The sequence below is a fragment of the Sarcophilus harrisii genome, chromosome 2 (genome assembly GCF_902635505.1).
Source record: "Sarcophilus harrisii chromosome 2, mSarHar1.11, whole genome shotgun sequence".
Lineage (NCBI taxonomy): Eukaryota > Metazoa > Chordata > Mammalia > Dasyuromorphia > Dasyuridae > Sarcophilus > Sarcophilus harrisii.
The window spans coordinates 390,607,385-390,621,586 of record NC_045427.1 but is presented as its reverse complement, the minus strand read 5'-3'; the positions used below and the strand labels follow the sequence as shown (position 1 = coordinate 390,621,586).

At 37.8% G+C, this 14,202-nt stretch overlaps 1 protein-coding gene across 1 annotated transcript in view; it reads left to right on the top strand.

The window, feature by feature from the left end:
* ADAM19 (ADAM metallopeptidase domain 19) overlaps positions 1–11,864 on the top strand; it is a 127,376-nt gene extending 115,512 nt beyond the window's left edge. Inside the window, exons 20-23 of the mRNA XM_031953600.1 lie at positions 1–85; positions 506–730; positions 8,523–8,681; positions 9,078–11,864. Coding sequence (XP_031809460.1) covers positions 1–85; positions 506–730; positions 8,523–8,681; positions 9,078–9,131 — 523 coding nt within the window. The 3' untranslated portion in view covers positions 9,132–11,864. The remainder of the gene's footprint in view (positions 86–505; positions 731–8,522; positions 8,682–9,077) is intronic.
* Positions 11,865–14,202: the final 2,338 nt, after the last annotated feature.

Below are 14,202 nucleotides of genomic sequence, written 5' to 3'. Positions count from 1 at the left end.
CTGCCCCTTCAAGGTGACTCAGAATGGTGGAACTGGCCATGCCAATCCAACTTTCAAGTTACAGACACCCCAGGGGAAGAGAAAAGTAAGTCCCATGAATGTTTGGGAAGCCTGCATCCTCTTCCTATTTCTGCACTCTCCTAGAAGCATTCATATTGCATATTTTCCATTAATTTTCTCCAGAGTTCTTGGGAAGGAAGGGAAAGGAGTTACAAATAATTTTGTGAACAAATTTTACTAAATTGGCCTAAAAGTTATGCCTAATTATGGCATTCTTGGAAAAAACATATTTGGCAAAACAAGACTTATCCAAGTATCTCTGGATAATCTGCATAGATTCTAGAGTTAGAAGGATCTTCCAGAATATATCCTACCTATCACCCTACCTGTGGTCATCCATCCCAATGGGATATACAGAAGGGCATCTGTCCATATACCGATGTATATCATTCAGATGTGGAGTATGGCTGTCTCATCAGTGTTTTGTGTTTAACCCCATATGTAGGTTACCAACACACCTGAAGTTCCACGCAAGCCATCACAACCTCCCCCAAGACCACCCCCAGACTATATGCATGGGGGCTCCCCACCTCCCCCTCTCTTGGTACACCTCGGCAGGGACATCAGGAACTCCCCAGGAGCCATGACCCAAGTGGAAAAAAAGGAATCTATGAGAAGGCCTCCCCCAAGTCGGCCTGTGCCTCCCGCTCCTAATTATATTGCTGCCCAGGTAAGATTTTCCTCATCTTATAATATGAGAGCTGAAGGAATCTTAGAGGCTATCCAGAGCAACCTTCTAATTTTATAGATGAGCAACCTAAGACTTAGAAAGTGCAAGTGACTTTCCTAAGGTCATACAGTTAAATGTAGGATGCAACATAGTGTTAATAGCATCACTGCATTATAATCTCAGCAGTTCCCAACCCTATCACCACCAACTGCAAAGAACTTAGAACAAAGAAGAATTTATGAATAAATAGGGACCTGTTTCAATCAAAGATGCTAATGATGCCCTCTAATGAGAGAACTGTCTGCTGAGGAAAATCAGGCAGGGAAAGCAGGGTTTCTAAGGAAGTAGCTGCAGCTTCCCTGAAGCTACTAGACTTTCCATCTTCAGCTAAACCTCCTGGGCTTCATTATTTGTTACTTCCCCTTTCCCAGAGGTAAAACAACTCAATTGTATTCCTGTTGCCTTATTCACCTTGGATTTCCTCCTGTTCTTCTTGGTCCAGATGGTGCAGTTTGGAATTTACAGGCAGGTTCATAAGGATTCTAGGATAAAGGGTCAGGGCTTTGGTGGGTTTAAGGTAGTTAGGATCAAGATTATTGTTTAGCAATTTAAGAAGGGTTGGTTTTGATTTTGAAGGGTTTTTTTTTTTTCTTGTTAATGGTTTTCTCCTGCATTTCCTAAAAACTGAAATAAGAAAGAGAAATAGAGAAGAAAAAGAAGAGAGAAAGGAAGAGGAAGACATGAGAAAAAGAAGAGAAAGATAAAAGGAAGAGGGAAGACAACATTAGAAAGAGGAAAAAAGGAGGGGAATAATGAGAAGAGAAAGAAGAAAGCAAAGAGAGGATAAATTGGGGGGGGGGAGAAACAGAAAAAAAGAAGGAAGAGAAATAGGAAGAAGAAAAAGAAAGGAAAAAAAAAAGAAATTGGAGAGAGAAGTTATAAGCCTATTATTCCTAGAAATCCACACAATCATTTTTTGAGGAAGAAAGAGCCAAAACTCACCCCATATTGCCCTCTGGCCCTGAGCACCACGTCAAGGGGGTGGAAGAGAAAGGCAGAGAAAAAGGAATTTAAATGTACAGCTATGTTTTTGGACTTCACAAGGAAACAAACAAGCAATTTCAACAGCCAGCCCCACCTCCCAGTTGACAAGGCTTCTGGCAGGAAGAAGGAGCAAACAAAACCAGGAAGGGACCACGAACCCGTGTCAAATAAATATCCCTAGTGTCTAAGTACAGAGATCGTTTCCCCTCACATCAGGGGTGTTTACTGAGACAGAGATATTGAGCACAGCTGGGTTAGATGTCCTTGGACAGACTTCCAGTCAAGATGGTGGAGTGAGACGTTATAAGGAAGCCAAGCTCCTCACAGTCCCTTAAAAAAACCAGAGAAATACAAAAGTGGGAGGAGTAGTTAAAAAACCACACATGATAAAAAGAAAATAAAGAACCAACATAATAAAAACACAATACCACAAAACACCACAGAGCAACTGAAACAAATTAAAATCCCAGAGGCAAAAAAAAAAAAAAAATACAAATAACCTGACATCCTTCAAAGGATATTTGCCACATTTAAATAATTTAATGAGGAATTTCCATGTTAAGAAAATTGCCAGAACAAATAAAAAAAAAACTTGTAGACATTTTTAAATGAGAAGAACTGAAGCAGGAATGAAAAGATATTTTTAAAAATCAGAAGAGTATGATGAAAAAAATATGACCAATCTAGCGAATGTAATTGAAAAACCTGAAAAAATCCTTGTAGAAGCAATAACCCTTAAGATTCACAATGGTAGGAAACAGAGGCACAGACAGTATATACAAAGCAGAAAAGCAAGCTAAGAAAAGAGTTCACATCCTGATAAAATTTTTAAGTATTAAAATACAAGTGACACAAGGTTAAAGCATACTAGTGTCAGGATTGCTTTAAAAAAAAAATGTGAAAAAGCAAAACCAGAAAAAAACGTTTAGAAGATTATTGAGGAAAACTTTCTAGAATTATGAAAATATGACAATAGATAAATATAAAGAATCTGCATCCCTATTTGGAAAAAAACTAATGAGTCAACTTTAAAATGTTAAAATAACATGAAAGAATCCTATATGAACTGCAATAAGATAAAAGAGCATACTCAGAATTATGACAGTAGATTTTCCAAGAAAGAATAATCAGATAAATTGGAATATAATCTCTAGATCATTTATAATTGAGGAACTGAGGCAAATAAGTTAAGTGACTTGCCCAGGGTCACAGAGCTAGTTAGTATCTGAAGCCAGATTTTAACTCAGGGAGATAAGTCTTCCTGACTCCAGCTGCAGTATTTTATCCACTGAGCTACATAGCTGCCCTAGAAATACAATCTGAGTGCAAATCTGGCCTCAGACCCTTATTACCTGGGTGAACCCAGACAAGTCACTTGACCCTGTTTGCCTTAATCCATTGGAGAAGAAAATGGCCAACTACTTCAGTATCTTTGCCAAGAAAACCCTATGGCCAGTATTGGTGTGATATGGTCATGAAGAGTCAGGCACAACTGAGTGACTGAACAACAAATATAGCTCTTTAAAGTTTGCAAAGTATTTTCCATAGAATACTTTGTAATTTGAGCCTCATAACTCCCCGTGAAGCAAGTACTACTAATATAATGCCCATTTTACAGATGAGGAAAGTGAAGGGTAGAAAGTTAAAAAAAAAAAAAAAAACCTGCTTATAATCATACCACTAAATGTCAGAAGTAGGATTTGAAACTAGGTTTTCTTGGCTCCAAGTCTGGTACTCTATCCACTATCCCATATGCATGGAATAGAAATCTAGAGCTATCTATCCAGCCAAACTTAATATATTGTTATGAAGAAAGAAATGAACAAATATTAAGCTTTTGGACTTTGAACAATTCACAAAACTATATGCATTTCAATGACATTATAAAGGTACCCAGATAATTAATTGAGTTATGAAGGCAATAACTTAAAACAGTATAAGATAAATATTTCACTACTAATTATAAAAACTTTCAGAAAATTGTACTGAGTAAATTAAAATTTAACACACTCAACAAACATAAGAAAAGACAAAAAAAGAAAATAGAAAAGAAATACACATCTCTTCCCCCCCACACACACCCTAGAATACATAGAAAGTAAACAAAAATACATTCTGAGTAAGAAAGATAAAAAGCAGAGATTCTATACATTACATTCATGAGTTATAATTTAACAAAGTTAGTCATAAATTATAATCATGTAATCAAAAGTTAAAAGCCATTTGGGTTGTGGTTAAGTAATCTATTAAATCTTTTTTATAGATTTAATATAATTAAAATTAAGATTAAAATATTAAGTCTATTAAATAAAGTAAAGTAAATGAGAAAATTGTCAAAAAAAATAACAGATTATATCTTGAATGAAGACCACTAGGTACTATATATAAGAATTTGGGGAATACAGCCAAAGGAATACTTAGAGACAAACCTGGTAGTGTTGAATGCCCATATCAATAAATACAGAAACTTAGCCAGATGAATCTATACTTAAAAATCTTAGAAAAGAAGTGAAATGATATACCAAGGGAAAATAGGAAAGGAAATAACCAAAACAAGAAATAAAGTTAACATAATTGAAAATAATTAAACAATTGAACTGACAAATAAAACCAATAACAAATTAAAAAGAATTGGTATGTCAATTTTTAAAAATAATCCCTAATTTCCAAAGTTAGAAATGAGAAAGCAGAGATTATGAATCCAAAACAAATCAAGACAATGAACAGAGACTACTATGCAAAGCTTTATGCTAATAAATTTGAAGTGCTAAAAGAAATTGATGTTTATTTACCACTATAGGTTATTAAAACTATCCCGATCAAAGTAGAAAATTTATTTTGTTGTAGGAGGAGAAATCAACAGATCATTAAAGAGCTATCCCCCCAAAACAACTGCTGCTGGATGGACACATCAGCATTTTAAACACTTAAATTTTAAACACTTTTAAAATACATTTTAAACACTTGAATTTTAAACACTTAAAAAAAAATTTTTCTACATAGAGATTATTTAAATAGAGAAACATTGGTTAAACAGAAAAAGTTGACAAACTCATATTCCTTAGATGAGGAAAATATGGTTTTGATCTTTGGACTGAGGAAAAGGGATGCTGAAAAAAATTACATCACACAGCATTACTATAATACCTCACTTTACTATCACTGCAAAACTGTTGAATAAAATTATTTTAATTTGTATATAACCTCAACAAAAAAACCAAGAGAAACCTATAGGAAAAATGGAAATCAAGGAAGGAACTAAACAAAATTTATCAATCTCCTCATAGTTAAGTTGAACAAATGTTGCAAAAAAATTCTTCCCAAATTAATTTGTAGATTTATTGCAATCCTGCAGTCTCTATCAATAGACTAAATCACAGGATTTAATAAAGCCATAAACAATTTTAAAATAGAACAATTTAAAAAAACGATTAAAGGGACTTCATCTTATAAGATTTAAAAATGTATTTTAAATCAGTAATTATAAAAATAATGTCATCCTGGGGAAAAATATTAATGGAACAAAGAAAAGAAGCTGGAAATAGATCATTAATGTATGCAAGTGATTTGTTTCATAAATTCATTACTAAAAGTCTCTAGAGATGGAATTTTTATTCAATAAAATATCATTTGGGGAAAATTGGATTAACTAGATGACCAAAAAAAAAAAAAAACCGAATTAGAGCCATATCTCACCCAAGTTCTTCATTACATTTCATTTGGATAAATGACATCCATATAAAAGGGAAAAGCAGTGGAGAACAGCTTCTATTGAAATGATCCACAGGCTTGATTTGAGAGACTGGAAAGTGACTGAGTTATGATGTTAACATCATATTGGTTTATTCACTGAATCCAAATCAGATTATAGACTTATTGATTGTTAGAGTTAGAAGGAACCTTTAAGGCTATCAGATGAGTGAGCTGAGTCCTAGAAAAGTTTGACTTTGAAAAAATCAGAGATCAGTCCCCATTTTTCTGAATATGTTTCTGGGTATGCTGATGCTCCTCCTACTGGTAAACTTAAACTTAATATGAACTAATTTATTGATCTCCCTTGATTGATTACCTTCTATCTCAATCATAACTGCTCAAAACATTGAAATGATGAGGATGATGATACCCATCAAGTTTGCCTTGTGTTTTTTACCATCTTTGTCTAGGCACAAAACAGCAGAAGCCAGGTCTGGCAGAACAAGTCAGACCAACAGAGCTAGATTGGGTCTAATTTCATAGCCTCAGCCTTTGATACTTCCCAATTCAAGAAAGTGCTGTGTACAAGATCAGTACAATTCAAAACATTACAACTGAACAGATCTTTATTAAATACTTGTATGCATTGTACTATTCCTCTGGAGTAGAGGGAGATGAGAAATTATAAAGTTTAGATAAAAAATACATTGTGCTTTCAGAGAATTTACAGTCAAGTAACACAAGGCATGGCTTAGGTTGACATAAAGACCTAGAAATCCCTTCACTCTACCCCAAGTACCCTTATTACCCAAGAGATGGAGAACCAAGATTAATTATAAATTGCAGAGAGTGCATTAGGCTGTGCCATCTGTTTTGCAATTTCTGGGGTTTTTCTCATTATTTGTATCTCCCAGTATTTTTTTCTTACCACCAATACTGGTCTCCATTTATCACCTACATAAACTGGTAAAAGAACCTCTTGGAGTCAACCTCTCCTCTCAGATGAGAAGATTTCACAGTGGGAAAAACGCACAGAAAGCTCATCCCTTTCTTGTGCATGCAATGGCTGGCTTTGCTCTCTGAGACCCAGATTGCAGGCTCCCATTTTTTTATCTTACCAATGATTCTTAGTATAGTTTTCTAAGTTTTACACTCCCTTAGGCTTTTTATATTCATTGTCTTCTTTAAACCCCACTGTGACTCTTTTAGGCAAGCAAACAAAGAGATTGTGGTTCCCATTTTATAGCTGAGAAAATAGATCTACCAGGCTTAAATGATGTAGAGAGTTTAAAAGCAGGGTTTTAGCTTTTACAAGCTTCAATGTCAACAAATACTTAATCAAAAAGCATTAAGTATGTGCCTGGAAAATACATATGAACTTGGTGCTTGGGAAGTTATAAAGACCTTGGAAGATCTTGAAGGCCAAGTTAAGAACCCTGAAGACCTATTTCTGTATTCTTAGAACCTTCAAAACCTTTAATGGGTCCCTATTCAACAAAGTTATAAAGCTGGGAAGTTATAAAGACCTTGGAAGATCTTGAAGACCACGTTAAGGACCCTGAAGATCTATTTCTGTGTTCTTAGCCTTTAATGAGTTCAACATTTCAAGACTCTTCTCCTCACAGATACTTTGTGCTCAAGAGAAATATTTCCTAGGCTGGTTGATTGATTTCCATGAAATTCTTTGTGTCCCTGGATATCAAGATCTTCCTTATTTCCTTACCCTTTTGGATCACAGACTATCCACATGAGGAATTCTTTCTCTAGAGCTGTTCAGAAGGTTTAATATAGCTCTTAACACAGCCAAGTGGCTAAGAGTTGGAGAGCCTCCCTTCACAGCAGGCGGAAGGCAAGGAGGCCAAATGCTGAGATATGGACGAAGATTCCTTCCTGCTAATGCTTCCCCTGAGAGGTCAATTTTGCATGGCAAACAGCTGTTGGAGTAGAGTTTTTCCAATGACAGTTTGACATCTGCACACAGCTGTTCATTTCCTCACTCTGGACCCAATTGATATATCCCTTTCTATTTTATTAGTTGTTTAAGTGATTGTTTTGGAAGGAAAGAGATAAACTGGACAAAAGTTCTTCTCTTTTGCAAGAGCCATCTATTCATCCTTTCCCGGGAGTTCAGTGATCCATATAAACCACTTTAAATTTTCTAAGGTCTAATGACTTAGATTATGGATTTTTCAAGCTCTGGGATTATCCTCAGACTTTTTCCACTGTCCACTAAGGGAAGACAGTGAAAAGAAAGCACAGATTTGAAATTTAAACATGTCAAATTGGTTTTTCTGGTTTAAAGAAAAAGTCAAAAAACTTCATGAGGACAGGGAATGTGCCTTGTTTTTCTAGGCTTGCACTTAGCAGGTGATCAGAAAATGTTGAATGAATGAAAGGTTGGGTGGGGGTTGACAAGGTCGATAAAGCAGAAGTCAGTAGAATATTTCATTGACATGTGAGGTTGCTTCCATTTCTTGTATTTGATAGATCTCCTTGTGAGATGTCAGTCATTCCATCAAAAAACAGAAAATTGAAAAAAAAAAAAACTGAGTCAAAATCAAAATTATAGAATTTGAAAGCTCTGTGTTTCTCTCCAAAACTCCCATCTTACATCTTGCTCTTTTTCTCTTCCCTTGTTCACTGAGGTAGTGTGGGCTGATGGGAAGAACAAAGAGTTTAAGTCAGGAAATTTGAGTTCTAGGAGAAGCTTTACCACTAAAAAACCATGAATTATAAGTAAGTCTAGGTATCCTTTGGTCTTCTCACCTGTCAAATGGGAATAATATTTGCCTTATCTACTTCATGTAGATTTTGTAAGAGGGATTTTGTGAGAACATGTCTTTGACCAGATTTTTTTAAAACTCTAAAAGTGCTAGGTGAATGTATATTGGTATCATCAATCAATCAACTGAATGAATCTTTATTCTCCATGATTACTTCTTCTCCACCATCCCAGCAAGGCTGGTCACCCCAATGAGACCAATTCCACTTTTTGATCTCTGCTATTGCCAGGTCTGTTTAGAATCAGCTGAAAATCTCTTAACTTTCTCCTTAGAATTTCTCCAGACCCCAACCACCACAGAAAGCTCTGCCAGCCAATCCTGTGCCAGGGCGCAAGACACTTCCAAAGAATGGGAGCTCCTCTGCCCTGCTATCACCTGTTCCTGCAAGCAGCCCCCGCCACCTCCAACCACTGGTGGCTCCAGCTCCTAAGGTGTGTCTCTTGGGGAAGTACTTAGATTAGGAACAGGTACAAGTTGCCTCTTCTTGCCTTGGGGTCCAGAAGAGATGGGTATAATATCCTAAGGGTAAAAGAACAGACTCCTTCATTTTGGACAGCTCTTTTTGGATTAGTGTGTTGTCAGGTTGCCTATTTTGGGTGGGGAAATGAAATCAGTGTTTGTCTAATAGATCCCTGAACAGACATAAAAGCTTGAACCCCTTTATTAAGCCTTTAGGTATATTATAATGTGCGAATTATTGTGGATAGACAGATTGATATTCATAGAGGGAAGTCACTCTCTTAGTACTCATCCTTAAAAACATTCAGGTGATTAGGTCTCTTTATTGAGTGCATTGAACTAATTATTTCCCCTATTTCTTTCCAAAGTTCCCAGATTTCAGAACCCAGAGGGCTAGAGGAGTAACTAGCTCAAAAATCTAATTCCAACACTTTACTTGAGGAGTCCCAGCCAGAGTTCCCTTTTTTCTGTGAAGACCCTGGATATCACAAAAGATGTCACAGCCTTGTAATCAGACAGAACCATAGTTACTTGCCATCTTACTTAACTTACCTCCTTCCCCCACCTTCAACCTCATCACCTCCAATTCTTGGATCCTTTGACCCAGATTCACTTGGCAAGCCCCGAGTGACTTATTTCTACAAAATTTAAGTGTTCTTTTGTGCAATATATGATTTGGGGGAGAGAGGAGGACCTTGGGAAAGAAGATGACCATTGACTTCACGGACTGTCAACCACCCAGCATATTTGCAGAGCTTATCTTACCTTCTAATAGTCACCTGAGCTCTCGAAGACCAGGATTGAAGGAGAAATCAGATTAATGAGGATGTCACATCTATCTCCTGTGACATCTCCTATCAAGATCCAACCTGGAAAACCCATCTTAGGACTTGCGGATTGGGGTGGATCCAGCCACCATCTCTTCCGTGGCCTCCCAAAGAAGTTGGAAAAAGTGGTCCAGTTCCAGAGAGCCCTGGGACCCAGAGAAGAACCCAATCAAGGTGCACCAGGTCGTTGGAGACATCTTGATTGGGATGCTTTGTGTTTATTTTTTGTTTTGTTTGTAATGGATATCCTGTGGAGGTCTGAGCTTTCTCCTTCCCTACTCCCCTTTCCCCTTCTCCATTATTCACATGGGTCTTTTTGACTCCGATAGGTACTATAGCCAGATGAACCACTCCATCTACAATAATGTAGACAGCAGGGGGGAGCGCCATATTTGTGCCTCCTCTGAGCCATAATGGTAATGCCAAAGGTCATGAGTACCAATAGAGTGGGCTTCTCCTCCTTGGTGCATATCAGGTACATTCCATTCTAGCATTAGCTACCCTGCAGATCCATTGTGTGATCCCTCCCCCCACCCTCCACCTCACTCTTGCCCAGGCCCTCGACTCTAATGATGTGTGGTGCTTTGTTGAATGGACAATATCAAACCCTGTCTTCCAGGGCTGTGATGTGTATAGCTATCCTCAGGGCTTATTAGCAATTCCCTAAAATTCCAGAAAGCGTCTTGCTTATAACACTGTGTTTATCTTTGTGTTTCGGGCTTCCTGGTATTGGATCTCAGGACTTCTGACTAGAGTAGGATCAGCAAGGTGGAAACGTTAATGATACTCCCCTTACCCCCTACACAGTTTAGTTCAAATTTTGTTTTATGAAATCGGGGGTAAAGGCAGACATTCAATTTCCAATGTGTATCTAAGAAATTGCCATGGGATGTGGATTAACTCTAACTACCTACCTAGTCAGACATATTCTACCTAATTCTACCCTCTCTAGTCAAATATTCTAGAAAAGAGACATCCCTTGAATTCCCCAGCTCTGAAAAATATTCTCCCTAGCAAAAGACCCAAAAGAGCGTCCAGATCACAAGTCCATTTGGAATGTTTTTTACAGCATTCTCCCTGCCAGCCAACTCACAGGCCTTTTAAAAACGATCTATCATAAATGACCTAGCTCCTCCTAGATCTGTGGAACTATTCCAAAAAAGAATATTTATGTCTGAGAGGAGACAATGAAAAAAAGGGCTTCATTAGCCATTTGTACACTGGCAGAAATTCCAGTGGTTAAGCCAGCTGTTTTTTCCTAGCCTTCTCACAGCTTCTTTCCTAATCCCTAATTATAGAAGATGGACAACTGAGATGTCTAGCTGGTGGGAGAAGGGCAACCATTTAATCCTAAAATCATTTCTCCCTGAAAAAAAAACACGGAAAGGAAATCAAATCAGTGATTTGCTTTTTCAAAGACCCCTTTCTCCTTCCTACTTCCTATTCCTGTAAAGGGGCATTGAGACCTGGAAATAGGTGAATTTTCTCCGGATCTCTGTCTCACGTATTGTTTCTGCCTCTATTCTATAAAAGCAGGTAAAGCTGATAGAATCTCAGACTTGCAAAGAGTCTTAGAAACCACTCCTCTACCCTGATTCCCACCTCCCTGCCTAAGAAGTACTGCTCAGGATTTAGGCCCAAGAAAATCCCAGGGAATATAAAATTCAGAGACCAACTGGAAAGGTACTCCTAGTCCCTTTGGAAGCTGTAGGCTGAAGCTTTACAAAAACAAAACCTTCCAAAGTAAACTTTCAGTGTATGTGTGTGTGTGTGTGTGTGTGTGTGTGTGTGTGATAAAGAGAGAGAGAGAGAGGGAGGGAGAGGGAGAGGTTGTGTACTTGCTTATTGGTGTGTGTCGAGGCTATAGGGTATATGTGGTTTTCTTTTGATTTGGGAGATTTTACACAGAATTTAGATCCTTTTCTTCTTGATTCACTTATTAATTGTTTACAATTGATGATATATGTGCATCTATGCAAAATACTTGAATGATACAAATCATTGTGCCTTTTTCCTTGTTTGTATTTAATTAAAACGAATTATGGTTTGCCATTTGAAATGCCGTATGAGTTGTCTTGCAAATTCAAAATACCAAAACAATCCCCAGAGCATCCCACTCCTGGGATCTGGACGCCATCAGCTGCTCAGCTGTAGAGATCTCCCCATAGCATTTAAAGGTTACATCCAAGCCACTTAAAGGTCATCAGACTAGAACACAAACGGTCCAGTTCACAAGGCGGAGAGCCCAGAATGCTATTTCACCAGTAGAGGGGGCTATTTTTCTGTACAGTGTGAGATTAGTTCCGTTATCTCCATCTATCTTTGAAAGGCTGGGAAAAATAGAAAATATCAATAAAATCCCCTGAATGAAGATCTGATCTTAACTTGAAAGAATAAACTACTTAATGTGGAGTAGCAAAAGGACCAAGACCATGGGCCAATGGCACTAGTGTAGAAAGGAACCTCAGAGATCATTTAGTCCAGTGATTCTCCAAATGTGGTCCAAGGACTCCTTCCAGGGAGTCCAGGAGGTCAAAGCTATTTTTATAATGATACTAAAACATTTTAATTTCTAATGTGGTAAATTCTGATATAAATAACTTACCTAAACAAAAGCTCTTTTGGGGGTCTTGAATAATTTTAAAGAATATAAAGGAATCATGGGACCAAAGTGTTTAAGAACCAGTTATTTAGAACAACACTCACTTTACACTGAGCCTGTGAATCCCAGAAAAGGGAAGGGATATATTTAAGCTTATATAGCAAATTGGTGACACAGATGGGATTAGAAACCAGAGCATGACTCCCTGCCAAATGATTTTTTCCACTTTGACAGGCTAGCTCTTAATGAAATCTATTTTAGAGTCATTCCCATTTAGAGCAATGAATCTTGGACTAGACTTAGTCTTAAGATACCACTCTAGAGAACTGGACTATGGATGGCCTAAGGATAATTTAAAATAGGAAAATAAAAAAGGAGTTGATGAATATTCTCCAAATTATATCTCAAGATAGCAGTAATAATAATAGCAGCTTACATTTATAAAGCACTTTAAGATTTACAAAACATTTTCCATACATTATCTCATTTAAGTCTCTCAACAACCCTGAGAGGTAGGTGCCATTATTATCCTGATTTTTAAACAGATTAAGAAACTGAGGTCCAAAGAGGTCTGGTGGGCTTTTTTACGGTCACATTGTTGGTGTCAGAGGCAGGGTTTGAACTCAGGTCAATATGGTGCTAGGTCCAACATGCTACCATATATACTGTGCTGTCCCCCAAGATAATATTGTAATCAACTACAAACCTCTTTCCCTCTCCCAATAAGCAAAAATGGACAGGTTGAAATATCAGGGAAAATCTTGAGATATCCAGTGACTGACTTATAAGTAATATAGGAACAGTTGGTTGAGATCTTCTGCTTCTAAAATTCCTAAGACCATAGGGATCAGTTAATCAAAGGCATGAAAGCTTTTGTTCTCTGCTTCCACAGATACATTTTTAATCTCAGAAGGTATGAGGTTCTTTTCAACTACAAAAAAAATAAATAAATAAATAAATACGTTGCTTTGATTTAGTCCTTGACAGAAATCCACATTCATTAGAAATGGAGAAATTCAAATTCTAAGGGCATGACCATAAATTCTCCCATAGGGACCATCAGATCTCTGAGAAACTGTTTTCATTTGCTTGGGATGGAGATATATAAACACATGTCCCCAAGCAACCGGCAATAGTCTTTGGGGACATTGTCCATACCCATGCCATTATTTGAGTATAAGGAAAGAGTTGCCCTTCTTTACTAATTTTCTTGTGCCAGATTCTATAATTTACTTCCCACACAGATTTCTGCATCAATTCCTCTATTCTTGCAGCAAGGGCAGAAGAAAGGGAGACAGGCAGAGGAAAATCAGTGCTTCCTGAGCCCAACCCATCCATCTGAAGGTCCCTTGCACAGCAGCTCAGCCAGGATCCTGGGGCTGGCAGCTGCTCTGATGAGCTAGCACTCCATCCACTTGGGGGAAGGGAGTAGGGAATGAGGGAACATGAGGCAGCTGCAGCTGTTGGAGCTAGGCACTTATACTTGGGTGGCTGCCTTTGTAGGCAGCTCATTGGCAGGGACTGGCCCTTGTGCAGCGTCCAGAGAAAAGGAAGCACCAGCCAGCATCAGGGAATTAGGTGCACCCTGCCAAGCTCACAGCCTGTATGCCTACAAGGTCATCCAGAATTGAAGGCACACTTTTACTAACCAGGGAGCCAGGTCATTGAAGCAATATCAAAAGGATGGATATGGGAGTCCTTCAGTTCAAAATGCTTGGTTAGGATCCAGAGTAAACAGTATTAATCTGCTGTATTCTAACCCTTACCTCCCATGCTTATTCCCCTTTCTCCCCATCTCCAAAATACCATGTCCTGTTTACTACTTAAAGAGGAACAGGAACTAACACATTTTGCCAGATTCTAACCCAGAAACTAAGACATTTTTTAAGAGCAAAGCCGCATACATCCGCAAGCACACCACCTCCTCCATAATTTGGTAGTGACAAGTCTTTTGTTTGAATTTGGAGGATTGTGTGACTTCCTTGGCGACTGGTACCTCAGCATGCCAAAAGAGAGACAGACAGCAGATATCAACCACTGAGCTATAAATCCAAAGAATTAACT